Source organism: Thamnophis elegans, chromosome 10 (assembly GCF_009769535.1).
Source record: "Thamnophis elegans isolate rThaEle1 chromosome 10, rThaEle1.pri, whole genome shotgun sequence".
NCBI classification, from domain to species: Eukaryota; Metazoa; Chordata; class Lepidosauria; order Squamata; family Colubridae; genus Thamnophis; species Thamnophis elegans.
In genome coordinates, this window is record NC_045550.1 from 26,885,865 (window position 1) to 26,906,230 (window position 20,366).

Sequence of the window (20,366 nt, forward strand, 5' to 3'; positions counted from 1 at the left end):
CCATCACTTTTCTTCTTCATTTTCTAATACCACCTACATCTGCAGATGTAAGAAGGATTCCTTGCCTAAAAATCTTTGTCTTTTAAAAACAAATTAATTTGACTCTGCTAAGACTTAGTGAGTCATTTAAAGTGCTTTCTGAGCTCAGTGTGAAGTCTTGTTACAGATCAGAAGAAAATAAAAAATTTCAGGATCCCTGATATTGCAAGTTACAGCAGGGGTGGCATAGCAAAAAAAGCTGGGAGGGCAAAGGAAGTTGGTTTTATTTTTGAGTACACAATACTAGCTACTAAATACATTTAATTGATACCTTGGCAATAGAAAAAGCAATCTAGATTATCTTCCTGCAAAAAATAAAAAAGGACTGTTTCCTTGGATATCTTCACAAAATGTAATTGTGAGTTTATTAAATTGTTAGCTATTTTCTATGGATGCACTAAGGCTCCTAGAGAACAGACCAATCCATGCTAGAAGCTATTAAGAACTTAGTTCTGGAATAAGCTTTTTTGGTAGTATAAGCAAGAGCCAGGAGTGAATAGGTATAAATAGCCTTTATGACCTGCTTGGGGATCAAAATGAATGGGGAATATGATTAGGGAGAAACAACTTAACATTTTCAGGGACTTTTAACTCTGCTGACAAAGGGCCTTAATACCTGTGATAAATTCCATTCTATATGTGAATATAATCCTACCCCACACCCCCAAGAACTACTACAAAGGAAATAATTAGTCTACAACCAACTGCCACAGGAAGCAAAGACTTTCATTAAAAAATGTGGGTGCAAACTAATGCATCGTTTTGAAATATTTCAAGCTAATCTGAAGGGAAGGTAGCAGCGAGACAACTGGAAGAATATAGTGATGCATTGGGAAGCAGGAAAGTAACCCTCCAAAGAGCAAAGAACCAAGAGTATAGCAGAAAGTAATGGGTGGAGAAAGTTGTAAGGTAGCCTGAGGAAACAAAGATGGGTAAGGTGAAATAGAGCTGCAGTGAGGATCCTACACCCGGAAACAATTATACTTTTCAAAAAAATGTGATAATAACAGTTGGAAGGGATTTGGGAGATCTTCTAGTCCAACCCCCTGCTCAAGCAGGAAGCCCTATGTACCATTTCAGACAAATAGTTGTCCAATCTCTTCTTAAAAACCCCCAGTGTTGAAGCACCCACTTCTGAAGGCAAGTTATTCCACTGATTATTTGTTCTAATTTCTCCTTAGTTCTATATTGCTTCTCTCCTTGATTAGTTTTCTTCCATTACTTCTTGTCCTGCCTTCAGGTGCTTTGGAGAATAGTTTATCCTCTCTTCTTTGTGGCAGCCACTTAGATATTGGAAAACTGTTATCATGTTATCCTACTCCTTCTTTTCATTAAACTAGGCATACCTAATTCCTGCAACCATTCTTTGTATGTATTAGCCTCCAGGTCCCTGATCATCTTTGTTGCTCTTCACTTTTTCTAGAGTCCAATATCTTTTTTGTATCGTGGCAACCGAAACTGGGTGCAATGTTCCAAGTGTGATCTTACCAAGGCTTTATAAAGTGGTATTAACACTTCATGTAATCTTGATTCTATCCGTCTGTTAATGCAATCTAGGACTGTGTTGGCTTTTTTGGCAGCTTCAGCACATAAACAAACTGCTTTAAGAATAATAAATTGAAATAGTTTTACCATAGTAAACAATAGAAACATGTAATATGTTTATAAGATTATTTTTAAAGCACTGATTCTTTTCTAGAAATACTCTCGGCATGAATGGATACCCAAGTGCAAGGAGATAGGGGGGGGAGGGAGGGAGGGAGGAAAGAGTGTTTTCTGTAGCGAATCCCCAAATGTGGATCAATGAAATAGAAAATGCTATTTTTAGAAAGGCTATGTAATCATCATCATCAGAGTTGCATTGATATGAGCTTCTTTGAGGGGAAAATCCTCATTGGATTAATTAGATTTACCTATTATATATAAATTTCAAATATTTATTTTCTCCGGAAAGAGAATATATCATGGCAACTCAGATTTCTGACTTCAGTCTAGATTTTCCCTCCTCATTTCAGCTGATTGATGATTGGAAAAATGCAAGCAGCAATGAAGTCTGTTTAGCACTAAGTCTTTCCCAAAACTTGAAAAATGTTTACTCTTGCATACTTACAGACTTATGGTTTATATGGCACAGGACTAAGACCCTTAATTAGCAATTCAGTACAAATCTCTTTAGGAGAGACGAGTTTCCATCCCTTCTTAATTCAATTATTCGCAAGAGCACACCGACAGTCACAAAGACTGATTATTCAAGTGTTCTTTGCCAACTGGGCCACTCAACCTGAACAAAAATGTAAATGTGATGAAACTTTTGACACAAGAATTTGGGGTTAATTTTAGTCCAGCATAAAGCTCCAAAATACATGTGAACAACCATCCAGCATTCCTCAGCTTCTATAACCCCAGGAAATTATGAGAGTCCCGGATGTTGACAAGCATTTAGCATGTGTAGTGGTTATTATTTTATTTATCACAATGACCTTTAGTATTTTAAATGCAAAGACATTACTGTTTCTGGTTTTTAAGCTGCATATTGTTCAAGGAGGGGAATCTGTGATCTTATATTGATGAAATTGTAATATATGTGAAGCTGTAGAGGATGAAATCTTAAGAATGAGACCAGATACTATACGTTACGAGGTGTGTGATTGTGAATTCTAGTCTTGTACAGCTAGGTGACCTTGGGCCAGTCACTTTTCATCCCTGTGAAGGCAGCAATGGCAAATCACTTCTGAAGAACCTTGCCAAGAAAACTGCAGGGACTTGACCAGGCAGTCTCCGAGAATTGGACATGACTGAACAGGGGGAAAAAGTAGTTTGAACACAATGGATGCAAGTTTTAACAACAAAGCAAATTGTGCCCTTCCTCAAGCTTGACATTATAAAACTAAGTAGTTGCTAATCGGTTTGTAATCGTTAGCAAACTTTAGGTTCCTGGTTTGACAGAAAAGAGAGGAAAAAGAAACCTAAGAGCACCTATTTCAGCAAAGCCATAATTTTGTTGTTTCTTAGATCAGTGACAACATCTCCATTAAAGCCTACTGGAGAGGTAGGGCAAAAACACCCCCTCCCCCTTTTCGCCCTTTCCCTCCCCAGCAAACTGGTTCATCTCTCCAACGTGACTTTGTGAAAATGTTTGTGTTCTCTGTTTCAGCTTATCAGTGATGGTGGTGTGGTCTATGCAGAAGCACTCTGGGATCATGTCACTATGGATGACCAAGAACTAGGTTTCAAGGCTGGCGATGTTGTTGAAGTCATGGATGCTACTAACAAAGAATGGTGGTGGGGCAGGATAATGGAGAACGAAGGCTGGTTCCCAGCTAGCTTCATACGGGTAAGAACCCATATGACCCTTGACCCATGAACTGAAAGAAGATAACTTGAATGCTTTGTGGTGTGCATTTTGCTGGTTTTAATATATTTCTCATACAACAATAATTTATAGTTATCTGTCTTTCTTTTTAAACTGTGTAAACCTATTTTTGGATTATTATTGGATGTTTTGTATACTTCCCATGTTTATTCAGAAACACAAAAAATATTGGCAATTGTATTGGTCTTAGAAGAACTATCACTTCCCATGAGTTCAACACCATATCTCTGGGGAAGCAGTCCAAGATTGTTAATGATGTCATTCATGTTCCCTTCTATGGTGCTTAGTTTGAGTGGAAGAGGAAAAGTTATAAATACTTGATGTATGAGTAAAATAAAAACATATTTTAGGATGAAAATGCACAGTTGAAGAATATACAGTATGTTATATAGCTGTCTTAAATTACTCATATAATATGTTGTCATTTGCTCTATATCCACATTAGTAAAGATAAGTACTTCTAATGGATTCTTTGTATACTGGGGATAAAGTTATTTTCTAAGATAAAACATTGATCAATGATCCTATTGGCCAATTACCTAATTTACCATCAACAAATACTTAATCTTTAATATAATAAATTGTGGTATTACATTGGACATTCAGGAGCGGCTGAAGTACAGGGATACAATAAGAGAATCTGAGCTATGCAATTTTTAATATCGTTTTCTTCTCAAAACATATTCTTGATATATTGGATATCAGTTTCCAGAACATCCAATAGGCTTTGCCATTTTTAAAATCGAATTTATGATGTGGAACACTACATAGATGGAAACTAATGATGGGCAAATTCTTCCAGGCTTAGGACTGGCAATTTATACACAAAAGTGTATAATTATAGAGATATTTTTTTGTTTCCTCTAAGAATCCTGCATAGAATCCTGCATAGCCAGCCCCAATCCTTGAGTTCTGGAACATAGAACCCTTCCTTGTGAAACCATATCCTTTATTAAGATAGGATCTGCATCTCTTTATTAGTAAAAGTTTCTTTCTTCTTCACATCTGTGATATGGCTATGGCTCATTACAGTTACCTCTGACACTGGTGCTTCTATGATGCTTAAAAGAGTTTGTTGTCCTTGAAAAAATAATAGAATGCAGCAATACTAGAGATATTGGAGAAAGATTGGTCAGAGTATTTTCTTGGTTCCAGAAAGGAAGCAAAGATATTACTGCTGAAATGGATGTAATAATAGAAAAACAGACAAATGAATTTCTAGATGAGATGGAACAGAGATTAATTAGTGATTTTAAGGTCTATAGCTTGAGTCGAGGCTTTTCAAATTCTCACTAGACAGAATATATCTCACAGGCTTGATATTTTCTCATGGATGCCCAAACTCTGCCTCCCTCTCAGTAGTTAAATAATGTTAAGATAATACTGCATATGTGATACAGCTCCGAGTGAACCAGGATGAACCAATTGAAGACTATCCTCTGAAGTTAGAAGACGGTCGGGAAAAAGATGGAAGAAATGCTGCTCATCGCTATGGAATGGGGCATACAACAAAGGATCAAATGAGAACCAATGTTATTAATGAAATTCTAAGCACAGAAAGGGATTACATCAAACACCTAAAAGACATCTGTGAGGTAATGAAGCATATAAGTAATATGTATTGTTTTACTCATGTACATTGATCAAAGATGTTGATTGGGTCATGTTAAAGAAAAAAAAAGAATTATAAAAAGCTCTAGAAACATAGAAAACTGACAGCAGAAAAGATCTAGTGATCTATTGAATTTGTTTTTCTTTTTAATGTATTTATTTTTTTAATTTAATTTTTTAATTTAAATTTGTAATTATTGTCAGATGATGGACACGTGTTTATCCCAAGTATGTTTAAATTCAGTTACTGATGATTAACTCACTACCTCCGCTGGAAATAGATTCCAAGTTTCCACTATTCTTTCTAACATTACTTTTGAACTTCCCTTCAGATGATTTGAGGTTATGCTCCCATGTTCTTAATTTTTGCTTAATATTGGAAAAAAAACTGCCTTCTAGAATCTTATTCACACCCTTGATATATTTGAAGAATTAAATCATACCCCACTTTTCCCTTCTGTTCTCCAGGCTCAGTTCCTCCATCTTTCCTGATACGCAGACCTTGTTCCATTTTGTTGCCCATCTCTGGACTTGCTCAATCTTATAAATATCTTTTTTAAATTAATGTATCCAGAACTGGACGCAGTATTCCAAATGGGGTCTAACTTTATAGCAAGATTAAAAGTCTCATTTTTATTGCTGGTATTTCCTCTAGTGATGTATCCCAGAGTTTTGTTTGCCTTCACAGCTGCCTGTCCATAATGTTTACACATTTCGCAGTCATCTCTATAAATATATCTATATTATTTTCTTCTGTTGTTCTGTCTAACACTGCATCCCCAATACTGTACCTTACCAAAGGATTCTTTTTCACCAAGAGCATGATCTTACATTTAGAAACAATGAGCTGCAGTCTCCACATTTTCTAACCAATTTTCAAGCAATGCAAAATTGTTTTCCATGACAGGAATACCTCCAGGAATGTCAACTCTATTACACACATTTGTGTCATCAGCAAAAAGACAAACCTTACCTAGAAAATCCTTCTGTTATATCACTTACAAATATATTGAAAAGAACAGGACCTAGGAGAGAGCCTTGTAGTACAGGGCTGGTGACTTGTCTTTGTTCAGATAGTGTCCCATTAATATCACACACTCGAATCTATTCCTGAACCAACTTCCTTTCCACTGAACCATCCAATGGTTAAGCCCTAGCCTGTACAACTTTTAAAGGAGCTCGTTATATAGAACTATCAGAAGCTAATAGCATTCAGGGTATGTTATGTCCAGCACCACCTTCATCCAAAAGATTTGTAACATAGTTTAAAAAAAAACACAATGAAATTAGTTTGATGTGATCTTCCCTCAATAAAGCCATTCTGCTTTGGGTCCTTCAAGTTGTGTGGTCTTAAATGTTCTTCAATCCTTTCTTTCAGGAGTGATTCCATTAACATTACTGTTATAGATGTTAAGCTTAGTGGCCTGTAGTTTCTAGCTTTTTCCCTAGCCCCTTTCTTGTGGATGGGTACAATATTAGCTGTTCGACAGAACTCATCTTTGAATTAATCCATTCTAGCACTGTATCCCTTAGGGAATCTTTATTTGAGAGACCAAAAGAATATGACAATTTCTACCACTTAGACTTATTTTGAATTGAATTGAATGCTTTATTGGACGAAGTGTAATTAAACAGACAAGAAAGCTTCTGGTTCAGAAGCTCCCGTGTACATGCAAAGCAACAGGATAATAATAATCATAATAATACCAATAAAAAGGGGGGGGAGTAAAGAAGATAAAAAAGATAAAGAATAATACTACAGCCATGCTACATCAGTAAACACACATAGACATTAGTCAGCATTGTGAGAATTAAGTGTTCAGCAGACTGACGGCAAAAAGGAAAAGCTGTCTCTATGTTTAATGTCCTATAGTGCCATTCCAAGGGAAGGAATTGAAACAGTTTATGTCCATGATGTGAGGGGTCTGCAAATACCTTCCCAGCACTCCTTCTGACCCTCGCAATATATAGGTTTTCTATGAAAGGCAGGCTGGTTACAATTGTTATTTCTGCAGTCTAAACTATCCGTTGGAATCGGTACCTGTGTTATTTGGTTGCTGTACCAAATCAGACAGTTATAGAATGGCAGACTCAATAATTCCTCTGTAAAACTGTATCAATATCTCTTGGGGCATCCTGAAGTTCCTGAGTTGACTCAGGAATAACATTCTTTGTTGTGCCTTTTTAATGATGGTTCTATTGTTAAGTGTCCAGAAGAACAGAAGAAAAAATAAGTTCAATTTTTGGCTGAAATATGCATATTTTCTTTGTGACTCATCATCATCCTATATAAAATTTTATTAGGATTCTGAGAAAATCAAACTGAATAAAATGCCAGTGAATTATTTCTTACAATTGTAGAATATGTTTTTTTTTATGACATGTAGATTAAATTTAGTTTTAACTAATGTAAGGTTTGTGTTATATCTGTCTCTAATTAGGAGTACCTTAAAAGTAGAGGTATCAGTCTTTTGAATTTTAATGCAGAAATTCCAGGTTTGTTTTTATAACAATTAGTCTTTTAATTGCACGTCAATAGGAGCAAAGTTGCTGCAGCACCTTTATATTATTGTTCCATGTGTACAGTGTTCTGACTAAGAGATTGGCACTGCAGATTATTTTGACTCTGCTTTACAAATCTTAATCCTTTCTAGGGCTATATAAAACAATGCCGTAAAAGAGCAGACATGTTCACAGAAGAGCAGTTGAAGACTATATTTGGGAATATTGAGGATATCTACAAATGCCAGAAAAAATTTGTTAAAGCCTTGGAGAAGAAATTCAACAAAGATTGCCCTCACCTAAGTGAGGTTGGCTCTTGCTTCTTGGAATATGTAAGTTGACATTTGTGCAAGTAAGCAAGCTAAAGGCCAGGTTTATAAGGCATTGCAGCTAGGTGACACTATCCCACAGTGAAATTTATCCATACCCTTCACGTGCCTGAACTTCACTTCAAGAATTCTGAGCAATGTCTATTCTGGACAGGAAATTCTAAGACCCCCCCCCCACACACACACACACCTGTGATGGAATAGCTGATGTATTAAGAATGCTCCCTCCAGTTTCATTGAGCTCAGTGAACCCTATTCCTGGAAATTATACTTACAATTGTAGCCTGAAAGAAGAAAACATTGACAAGGACATTCAAATAATTGTAGTAAATTATTGTTGTTATTTAAACAATAATAATTTTTGTATTAACTTTATGTTTTTAGTTTATACAATTTTTGTCTTTATGATTGTAAGCTGAGTTACCCTGAGATAAGATGACTGACAAACAAACAAACAAACTTATGTTAAAGCTTAAAATCTGACAACAGAAAAAAATGAGGACAACTCAAAGTATTCACCAATTTTCCTTATTTTTACCTAGCAGTGAATATTAGTGTTGCAGTCCATACATCTTTAAGTTTCCAAGTTTGAAAAACACTGCTTTAAACTCCAGGGGAATTATTAGGAATTGCAGTACATTTACAAGACATCTGCCCCAATCTTAAACAGTAGACTGAAATGTTGAGTGCCTTTTGTATACCAGATTATAGATAGAGGTGGGCATCGCATACTATAACAACTGGTTCGCCCAGCACTGGAAATATGAGTGAGCGCATGCATCAATATAATTTTACACCTAATTTGTGATATAACAAGAAAAATATTAAGCCTCATAATTGGCAGATTTTCTAGTTTAGAGGCAGAACTATAATTTATCTCCTGGCAGACAGCTTTTATAAATTGGCTACCAAGTGACCATTTTCACTTGCCCACAAAAATAAGAAAAAACAACTTTCTCAGAATGTCCATCTAAGGCAGCTTTTCTCAACCTTTCCACCCTGGAGAAAACCCCTGACATAATTTCGACGGAACTCCTGCATAAAAATTATTATATTGACAGTTCAAGGAACATTAAACTGTTGCGGTGTGTAAAAAATCCTATTACTGTGAGTACTTGTATTGTATAACATGTGAAATAAAAAAACAATGATTTTTTTTTTTAAATCACAACTTCTTGTGGAACTTCAATTGAGAAAGGCTGGCCTTAAGTATTCTTCTGTTGTCCAATTGAATTAATGGTATAGTTCAAGATTCACATGGTGTTGTACTCATATATTTTAAACTACGTTCATTTGTATTTTGTGTTAGGCTGGATTATTCTGGTTTCAAAAATAAAATTGATCCTGTTCTCCATAATTCAATCTTTTGTCTTCCAATTCAGCAAAATGAATTCCAGATTTATTCAGAGTACTGTAACAATCACCCAAATGCTTGTATGGAGCTTTCCCGGCTTACCAAAGTGAACAAATACGTCTATTTCTTCGAAGCATGCCGTCTCCTTCAGAAGATGATTGATATTTCTCTGGATGGTTTCCTCCTAACGCCAGTGCAGAAAATTTGCAAGTATCCCCTACAGCTTGCAGAACTGCTGAAATATACCAATCCGCAGCATAGGTAAGGAGAAGTGAGGAATGAAAAAAAAATAGATGAAAAGAAAAATGTCATTATGTTTTAGTTATCCTGACACCTTTTGTTTGGTAACATTCCTTAGAAATTAAATTTAAGCAGTCTTTTTCTTAGAGATCTTACATCTTATTCACCTCAATGAGCAAATATCATCCCCCCCAATAGCATTTAAAAACTAATTGCCTTGTAACAAAAGAATGATTGCAAATGATTATTGCAGGTTTCAGAAGCTCCTTCTATGAAATCCTGAGATTCTGTCCACAATTTCCATTGTCTTTATCAGAAAGTGGCATACATTGCAACAGAGATACGAAAATAATAATCTGTTTCCCTGAAGAATCAATAGGATGAGGGAGGGTAAATGCTACTTCAACACTTGGAAAAACAAATACTTAAGAACAATCAGCATAATTGATAGCCATTGCAAAGGTTTGTAGTTTAGGAAAATAATAACCCAGTATCAAAATGTTAAGTACAGTGTTGTCAGTTCTCCAAATAAGTAGAAAGAAAATTAAAATTGAGATGATGACATATTCATTGCACTCTCTCTTTCTTTCTCTTTGTCTCTGTCTCTCTGTCTCTGTCTCTGTCTCTCTCTCCCTCTCTCTTTCTCTAATGAGATAGAGATAGATATATTTCATTTTGATCCATAAGTTCCTTGCCAATTTCTGGAAGGCTAGCTCTTTACCTTTTTGTGCAATTTTTGCTCATATCTCTAAAGGAAACTATTTCATCTGTAGGGATTTTAAAGATGTTGAAGCTGCTTTGAATGCCATGAAAAATGTAGCACGGCTCATCAATGAAAGGAAGAGGCGTTTGGAAAATATAGACAAAATTGCTCAGTGGCAGAGCTCAATAGAAGACTGGGAGGTAAAATGCAAACATTTTCAAAACAGGGAGCCACATGAGCATTATTCTTGCTGATGTGCACAAAATCATAAGTCATCTCCTGGACAAGGGAATACCATATACTCATCCAAATTAATACATGTTTACATATTTTAATTGATAAATTAATCTACAATTCCTGTCTGCTTGTTATTCAATTAAATAAACCTATTTATAAGTTTGCAAATATTCCTGTTACTTGGGCCTTGCTTAGCAATAAAAACCACAATTAAGCTAAATTAATTCTTAGTCTGAATTACAGTTACCCAGGAATGTTTTGACTGTAATTAATGCCTTCCACTTGTTTTCAAATGGATGGCATTTGTTAAAAATAGACTCCGTGTCTGTTTATAATGTTCTGTATGTCAGAACTTTAAGTGATATGAATTGTCACTGTTTCCTTAATAGCTATCAACACGAGCATATCATATGGTCATCTGTCAAAAGCTAAAAAAGTAGAGAAGCATTTTCCTCTATCTGTCTTACTGAGAAAACAAAACAAGGGTTGATAAAGGGAAGACCTTTTTATGAGCTAGTCATATACTGGCCACAATCTAATAAAACCAAATGTACTGAATTAGATGCTGTTAAAGCTTTTGAGTAAAGTACATATATATTGCACATGTGCTTTGGATTTCCTCTCTGCTGGATTGTGACCTTTTAGACACCATAAAAGAAGATTAAAATACAGTATGGATTTACTGTACAATTGGTGATCATACCATTTTGGGAAATAAAGTCAATTGGAGTTCAATACATAAAATCATATCTCCCATGGGTATAGAAAACATACTTATACTAAACTTCTGAATCTACTCTGGGGTGTGTTAACTTCAGCGAGGCTTATTCTCATTGAAGCATGCTTGAGATTGTATCCTGTATGTGCCTAAATTTAGCTCTAGACTTCTTCTCTGACTTGCCAAAAGTAGCATCGACTAGTTATCTTGGATCACAGATCCCCTTATTCTCAAAGCATGTTACTTAGTAGAAAATATTATTCCAACTCGATTATTTTCAACACTTACTATAGAATAGGAGGCCAGCTTAACAGCCAAAAATCTCAACAAAAGATTAGCCTCACTAGGCTTCAGTGAAAGAGCCATTTCAGTCTGACTTACAAAAGCCAAATGATGTGAAACCATGGGAACTCTCAGGAAAGTATGGCTTAGGCTTATTTTTAAAGTTGTAGATATTCTACATAATAAAATGTTTAAGAATGATTGGCAATGATAAGTCACTTGATATAGACTGACTGATTTATATAAGATTAACTACACCACTTCCCAAGTGGAGTCAGATTCTTCTTAGAAATAAGAATAGCTTATAAAAATAACACTAAGATCATCACACATTGTTTCAAACACTTTTCCTATTTTTAAAGGGCAAGGGAAAAAGGAAGAACAATTGATTTGGAATAGTAGCAAACGCTTTTATGTGAATGCCCTGATTTTTAGTCTTAATGAAACTAACCCAGAGGGTGCAAAGTTGGAAGATGAATAATAAGCCATTTGTGACCCTAGAGATTTTCAGTACTAAGCTGCTGTATGTTCCTTATCATCTTCTGTGGAGAAGAAAGTGAAGTGCCTTTCTGTTTTGATTGACAGGGTGAAGATGTCCTTGTTAAGAGTTCTGAACTCATCTACTCTGGGGAATTAACCAAAATTTCCCAGCCTCAAGCAAAAAGCCATCAAAGAATGTTCTTCCTCTTTGATCACCAACTTGTATGCTGCAAGAAGGTAAGCTAAGAGCTACTGCTGCCTCTGCCCACGTGCACTGTCTCCTGGTGGCAGCAAAATTACACCTTTGTTCAATTGCTTTTTAACATTTGGCATTCAAGCATCTTGCTTCAAGAACCTGACAGTGTGTTGGGGGTGACATATTATATTAAGCAGCACTGTTTAAATAGACCAAGGAAAAAATCTGGGAGAGGGGCAGGGAGAGGACTCTGCCAAAATGTCTATAAGGCTGAAGTTTCTTTCAGGCTGGCTTTCTGTGCATTTGAGCTCAGGTCATTAATGCAAAAAGCCTGTTGTGAACTATTCTGCAACACTGCAGGAAAGTTACCGGTATGTATTTAGCATTTATAAGAGAAAAGATGCAGATGAAAATGCTATCAAATTAAATCTAGCAGAATTGCCACCCTTGTTCTTCCTTAGAATTTAAATTCTACAGATGTATGGTAAGACAAAGAATTCTACAAATATTTCCAACTATGATATGTATCCATCCAGTTAAGCATCAAAATACAATACCTAACTGAGAATCCTTAAAGGATATGAGCTGTGATGGTGCAGTGGTTAGGAAGCAGTATTGCAGGCTAATTGCCCACTGCAGGAATTCGATCCTCAAGGTTGACCCATCCTTCTATCCTTCCAAGGTCGGTAAAATGAGGACCCAGATGGTTGGGGGGCAAAAGGCTGACTCTGTAAAGCGCTCAGAGAGTGCTATAAAGTGTAAAAAAAGGAATTTAATGTAAATCCTGAAAGTAACTTTTGTTTCAGATCAGACAAGGAGTTAAAAAAACTCTATTATCGTTAGTCTGTACATGGGAAATTGTTGTTCTCTGGCTAACCATTGTTGCATTGGAGAAGTGCTGAAATATGCTTGCTTTTTTCCCCTTAGGATCTCCTACGGCGTGACTTCCTCTATTATAAGAGTCGAATCAACATGGATCTTATGGAAATTCTGGATGTGGAAGATGGAAAAGATAAAGATTTCAATATTACTATTAAAAATGCATTCAAACTGCATTGCCAGGACACTGAAGAAGTCCATTTATTCTGTGCAAAGAAACCAGAACAGAAGCAACGCTGGCTCAAGGCATTTGAGAATGAAAGGAAGCAGGTTCAGCTTGACCAGGAAACAGGTATGCAATAGGCATGAACTATCACTGGGAACTACTATGCTGTGATTGTCTTTCATTGAAGTTCCCTGTACCGTGTCTATGAAGATTCTGAGTCATTCAGGTCATGGTTGTCTTTAAAATAGGTGCTTTTTAAAGAGGCAACTGGACTTTCTGGTTCAGCTCCAACTTCTCAATGAAATAATAAGGCAGATCAATTTCACACTTACTAGAAAGCCCAGTTGCCTCTTGAAAAAGCACCTTTGGGTTTCCTACACCTTAATTATGTATTAAATTCTTAAAATGTCCCCACTTCGTTATTGGCTCTATATTCTCAAGAGTCACATAACTGCAAACATTTCTATCACATATAATTTTTGAATTTTTCCTAATCTTACTGAAGTGCTTATCTTAGAAATCTAGCTTTGCTAGATAGAGAAAAGCGGCCCTTAATATGCTGCTGGGTTACCAGTGTCTAGGGCAAAAAAAGTTAATTGTAACTCTTCCTTATTATAATTGCCATACCATCTCAGTAGTCACGTGATTGCATGTCGTGTGCTTGGCAACTGATGGCATTTATGGATGGCTGCAGTATCATAGGGTCATGTGATTTTTTTAAAGCTATTTTTTGGCAAAAAAAATGAATTCAGATTTATGATCACATGGTTTGCTTAACAACCAAGATGATTCACTTAATGGCCATCATAAAAATTGTTGTAAAATTGAGTCCAGTCACATAATGACTCAACTTACAATTACCACAACTTAGGACCAAATGTTTGGGCTCAATTAGTATCATAAATTGAGGACTACTTGTATGGCCAATGATGAGGAATGCTGAGAGTTACAATTCAGTAAAATCTGGAAAGTCATAGGATTCCCTAAATTAGTATCTTCCAAACTAATGTACTTCTACTCTGTTGGGTCTCCTAGAATTGCCTGCCAGCCCTGTGAATTGTTGGGCTGAAGGGAGTTATAGGGGTTATCGGCTCAAAATATCTGGAGAAGTTTGAAGATTGCAGTAGCATATCCCTTTATCTCATCCCATGGAGACCCATTGCCTGCAGCAACTTTTTAGCCTTACAAATCGAGTCCTTCTTCTTTAAAAATCCTTCCTGAAAACTGGACTGTTTTATCAACAGCTGTAGTCTCATTTTTTCATAGTTTCCATTCCTACCGCTTTCCTCTTCACACCTTAATCTATATTTGTTACAATGCTTGGTATAGTTTCTATTGCATGTATTGGGATTTTCTGCTTGATATGCCCCTTGTCTCCTCTTCCCAATGCATATGTTTCCATGATATGGAAAAGCCTCGTTGGATTAATTCCTCTTTCATCTTCAAGGTTTTTCCATCACTGAAATGCAGAAGAAACAAGCTATGCTTAATGCCAGGAAACAAAGCCAGAGTGGAAAGCCAAAAGGCAAGTCAAGAGATATGTCTGCCCTCCTTGTTAACCTTTCCCCTAAAATAAATCACAGCTTAATGGCCCAAAATTATCTGAGTTAATAGGCTATGATCCAATCCTTGGTTATGTTCAAAAGCTGCTGTTAAAAAAAATCTATTCAAAATCCAAGTAATTACTTTAGAATATTTTGGCTTTATTTGATGATGCAGGAATCAGAAAGGTTAACATCTTTGTCAAGCTGAACTTAATTCCAGGTAACCTCAGGGCCATACCCATGTAATTTTTGTGGCAGTAATTAGAAAATGTTTTACCACTGCCTTCTTGGAGAAGATGCTTTGTAACATGTCAATCTAGGCCAGTGTTTCTTAAACTTGACAACTTTAAGATGTATGAATCAACTTCCAGAATTCCCTATGACTAGGTTATAGTTCTAGTATACGTTGGACATCCTCCACACAAAAAATAACTAAATTGACTTTGCCTAACTTTTAAGCCTAGATAACGTTGGCCAAATGCTGTCCCCTGCTGGGACAGGAAAGCCACAGCATTGAGTCTTTTATTGAAAATGGTAATGCATGAAAGATTTTACATCAACTTGATTTTATTGACTTTCTATGTTAAAATGTGAAGAGGCAATGTGGTGACCCCGCCCACCCCCATACTGAATTGCATATAGTTGCCAGCATGTTGTTCACCATTGCTTCTTTCTAGATGGCACTTGTCTGGAGAAACAGGAGACGTGCAATAAGTACTATGTTTCTCACATGTCCTTTCCAGGGCCAAGGACAAGCTGCTTAAATTGCATGATAGGCATAAGACCATTAGTAGCTCCTTGAATTGTAGCAGTGATGCACTGAAAACTAAATTAATTGGACTCTGTATTAAGAGCATGTTAGTTTCCCAAACTCAGATATGACAAATATTTAATTGCCCACCGGAAAGAATACTATTTTTTTATTTGACATCCTAATGCAGGGTGGCAAACTCAAGGCCCACGGGCTGGCTCCTACCCACGGAGTGCTTAAATTTGGCCCACGGAGCCACCCTGGAAACAGGGACTGGCCTGCGGTGCCTCTGCCAGTGAAAACGGGCTCCCGAGCTCTGTTTCTAGCTGCGACGGCCTCCTGCAACCTTCTCTCGGCAAAAATGGAACTCAGGAGGGTCCTCCTTTTTCACCGGCAGAGGTTTGCAGGAGGCCTTCATAGCCAGAAATGGAGCTCGGGGGGGGGGGGGGCTATTTTCTCTGGCAGAGTGCTCAGGCTGCCACAGGCAACATGAGTGACGCCACTCACAACATGAGTGACGCCCACTCTGGCCACACCCACCCTGGCTCTCTGAGGTCAAACACAACCCTGATGCGGCCCTCAATAAAATTGAGTTTGACACCCCTGTCCTAATGTTTTTTGCATTGTTTTACAACCTAATTATTAGGCCCACATCGTATAACAGCTATTACTGTCCTGGCACTCTCAAAATGCACAGCAAATGCAACTTCAATAGGAGTTGCAATCCCACTACATCTAGAGGGGTGAGAGTAAAGAAGTCTGGTAAATAAAGTTTTGAGAGAAACAACTGAGAAACAACCTGCAGAGGATGTAGTCCTTCCCCTTTCTCCCCATGTATTCACAGTAACGGCCTGCTGCCTTAAGAAGAGTGCTTAAAGCATCAGATTGCAATTTGTGTTAAAAAAAAAAGGCATATTGAGAATGGGACACTCCAGTTCTCAGAGGAGGCAGATTGTAATTGTAATTGTAAGTTTATTTATAGGCCGCCCTTTTCCCTGAGGGGACTCAGGGCAGCTTACAACTTGTGGGGAAGGGAATACAGACAGTGACATATAGAAACAGTACATAATTAAAAATAGACACAACATTCATCATTCGGGTGGGGACGAATTATAATCTTTAACCCCAGGCCTGACGGGATAGCCAGATCTTGAGGGCTGTGCGGAAGGTCTGGAGGGTGGTGAGGGTACGAATCTCCACGGGGAGATCGTTCCAAAGGGTCGGAGCTACTACTGAAAAGGCTTTCCTCCGCGTGGTTGCCAGTCGACACTGACTGGCGGATGGAACTCGGAGGAGGCCTAATCTGTGTGATCTGATAGGTCGCGAGGAGGTAATTGGCAGGAGGCGGTCTCTCAAGTACCCAGATCCACTACCATGAAGGGCTTTATGGGTGGTAAGTAGCACCTTGAAGCGCACCCGGAGATCAACAGGTAGCCAGCGCAGCTCGCGGAGGATAGGTGTTATGTGGGCGAACCGAGGTGCACCCACAATCGCTCGCGCGGCAGAGCAGAAGATACAACCATAAAATATATTTTTTTCTTTGCTCATTTCATCAGCAATGATCACCAGGACGTACTACGATTTCTTGATGCGCCAGAAACACCCTACTCTGCCTACAAACCTTCCCCAGCAGCAAGTCTTCATGTTGGCAGAGCCCAAACGCAAACCTTCAAACTTCTGGCAGAATATCAGCAGGCTGGCACCATTTCGAAAATGAAGGGAAGCAGCCTGACCTTGTGCCTGAATCCCTTTTGAGACAGCACTTTAAGCTTCTGTCCTTCAAGCCCAAGCACTTTCTCCACCTCTGGCTTAGCATCCTCTCCTCCCGACTCCTTTCCTTTGGATCAACTGGAAGAGCTTCAAAGTGTTATGATCTTGTTGTGTTTGTGTGCATGTGTGTATGTCGGTGAAAACGAACTCAGACTGCCAATACGGATGAGTACCTAGGAGAAGACGGATGTCAGAATATTTTTTTTAAATTACTTATTTTTTCCCTTTTATTCTGGACCGCCCTTCAATCTGGGAACTTTTATTCGAAAAGACTGACAGGAAAAGACAACAGTGGATGAGCGGCTACCTGAACTTCTCGGCTATTTGACATGCTTACTGGTACACATTTTCCTGATGAGGTTCTCCCTTCCTCCTATCCAAATTTTCAGATCCAGAACAGCCTGAGCATTCCCAGGTGATCAAATGTCACCTTCTCTTATGTCAAACAGCTGATCTGGAACCAGTACTTGATTAACCAACTTGAGGTGCGGCTAAGAGCCAGGACATTTGTAGGCTAATTGAGTTAATGTATATAGGGGAGGGAAATTGAGCCTAAATAACCTTTTAATTTCTTTTACTTTCTCATAGCTCCTGGCCAACAATACTTTTCTTTTTCAATGTTTATAAAATGTTTATTTATGTAACAGTGCAAATAACTGTATTTTGTAAGTTTGTAATCTGTCTTGTCAGGTTTTTAACTTGATGCCTCTTTTGCCTCTTCTTTTCCACTAAAGAACGCCAGTATTTGGAAGCCTAAATCAACCTTCCACAACTTGATGTCCTCCAATTGTGTGGAAGTCCCATTCCAAGAATTCCAAAATAGGTGCAGTGAGCTTTTGTGGATTCTGGGAGTTACAGTCCAAACAGATCTAGGAGGCTCAATATGGAAGAAAGGCTGACCTATATTCCTAAAGATACAATACGTAGATTTATCTAAAGATTAATTTCAGGCATGCCAGGCATTACAAACTAAGCAGTATTATTTGGAACTGTGGTATATCACCTATGCAACACTCTGCAGAGGAGGTGGCGGTGCTTAAGAGAAGACAGGGACACAGATTTGCCAATTTTTATGGAGAGTGTATATTCAGATACTAACCACTTGAAAATTGATGGCACTCTCTCTCCATATAATCTTTTGATTAGATAAAAGATTTGCCTTACAATAGTGAAATAGATAGAAGCCATAACTGACTGAATCCCATTGTTTAGGGATTTCCTGGTACTGTGAAATTAAAAGTGAAGAACCCAACCTACCCTGGCATGACATTACTCCAGGGGAGTGAGCACTCAGCGGTGTGATGCAAAATGTTGCAGGGTCCAACTGTAGCTGACCAGCCTTCAGTTATAGAAAGCTAGAAGCATGTACAGAATCATTATTGCACTTTCTCTTTCCCTCTTTGGAGGGATTACATTTAATTTCATAAAGAAAATTGTAAAACTGACTTTCATGCAGTGTCTGTTTTTTTTCTTATGCAGAAATGTCTTGTAACCCAATAAGCATGTCCTTTGCATTTGATTATCCTTAAACGAACAACTACTGGTAATAGGTTTGCTTGGAGCAATCAGCAGAGTTTTTATTTCATACGAGGTATATCCTTGTGTTTAGTGTGTATCATTATGTATCTCTAGTTCTATATTATGAAATGGTAGACTACTCGGTTTCATTCCAGACAATATGGGAAAGGGTATAATAACAGAAGCATATATCCAGAATTTCTAGGCAGTCCAAGCTCCTCATAGTTTACCATAAAAATAGTAATATAAGGATAAATTAACATCTGGTCATGCGGAATAGCAGTCAACTCAAATAGCAGTCGTGTTAATTATGCAGGTCATTCACCCTTGTGTTAGTATATGAATACATCAGATTACAATTTCAAAAGATCCACAATGATCAGAGAAAGTTGCAAAGATAACGGCCAGGTATTTTGTCTTTGAATAACACTCAATTATCACAACCACATGGACATAATCATATTGTTTTCTTGGCCATAATGCAAAACGTGAATTACCTCTGTCTTCGAGGGTACCAATCTACAATCCTTGAATTCCTTCCATACTTTACTCAAATGAGAATCGGATCTGAGATTTACTAGGGTTTTTTTTAACATTAGCTACCTTCAGACAGGTGCTGTGAGACTTCCACAAATTGAATGGCATGATTTAACAATGCTACAATTTGACAATTTTTTTTTAAAAAAGCTACCATACACACACAGCCATAAACATTGTTCTGAGGTTATCTGGAAATAGGCCAGATTTCAGAATAGTATTTTTTTTTCATTTAAATGGAAAGAATTTATTGTGTTTTATTTGGATAATTTTGACTATTATATAAATGAATTTGCAAAATATCTCTTGCAGGAAAAGGGGAAAATATATACTTCTCTAATTAGGTAAGAACATTCAACTGTTCTTCAGAAATCCTTACCAAAAATAGGATAAAGTATGAATCAATAGTTCTCCATAGTCAGAAAAACGATCTGAAAAAAATTGTCTAGAATGACTTATTAGAGGCTGAAATGTAGGAATTAATTTGTTTCAGTTGGAAGCATTTGTCATATTTGAAAGCATCTCATGACATCATGCAATACTGTATGAAATATATTACTAGTTTTAGCTTACACCAGAGCAAGCAAGCAACCTAAATTTGAGATCCGGTGATATTATGACTGCAAATACAGGCAAGGCTATAAACTGCTCTACATAATCAGATGTGAAGAAATGTGAAATAAAACCATTAACACAAAGACCAATTATTTTTCCTTCCTGCTTATCTTTCAAAGTCCTGACCAGTGATCTGACAAGCTTAAGTGCTTTGCCGCCTCAATTTCACCTCATGTTCTTCTAAATAGGTGAGTTTAAGCATTATTTGCAACAAATAAGGAGTGTGGCAAATATAATTGGTTCACTCTTACTTGACTTTGAGCAGACTTTGCCTTGAATTCTAGGTGTCACCACATTTAAAGGATTCAGAGAAATCAGAAGAGATTCAGTGAAAGATGAAATCAAGTCCTATGAAGAGGCTGAAAGAGCTGGGTGTGTACAGCCTTGAGAAGTTGACAGAGGGAGATACAGTGGCATTTTCCTTGTGAGATGAGCAGCTATATAAATTAGATAAAAGTCACACTCAAGTGACACGAAATCTGAATTCTCATTAGGAAGTGCATGGTATAAAACAGATTAAGT

At 37.3% G+C, this 20,366-nt stretch overlaps 1 protein-coding gene across 1 annotated transcript in view; it reads left to right on the plus strand.

Annotated features, from left to right (window-relative positions):
• Nucleotides 1-19,473, plus strand: part of LOC116514405 — a 160,502-nt gene extending 141,029 nt beyond the window's left edge. Inside the window, exons 7-15 of the mRNA XM_032225984.1 lie at nucleotides 3,194-3,373; nucleotides 4,813-5,007; nucleotides 7,678-7,857; nucleotides 9,237-9,469; nucleotides 10,222-10,351; nucleotides 11,974-12,105; nucleotides 12,992-13,235; nucleotides 14,557-14,634; nucleotides 16,961-19,473. Of these exons, the coding sequence (XP_032081875.1) occupies nucleotides 3,194-3,373; nucleotides 4,813-5,007; nucleotides 7,678-7,857; nucleotides 9,237-9,469; nucleotides 10,222-10,351; nucleotides 11,974-12,105; nucleotides 12,992-13,235; nucleotides 14,557-14,634; nucleotides 16,961-17,121 (1,533 nt within the window). The 3' untranslated portion in view covers nucleotides 17,122-19,473. The remainder of the gene's footprint in view (nucleotides 1-3,193; nucleotides 3,374-4,812; nucleotides 5,008-7,677; nucleotides 7,858-9,236; nucleotides 9,470-10,221; nucleotides 10,352-11,973; nucleotides 12,106-12,991; nucleotides 13,236-14,556; nucleotides 14,635-16,960) is intronic.
• The last annotated feature ends 893 nt before the right edge of the window (nucleotides 19,474-20,366 follow it).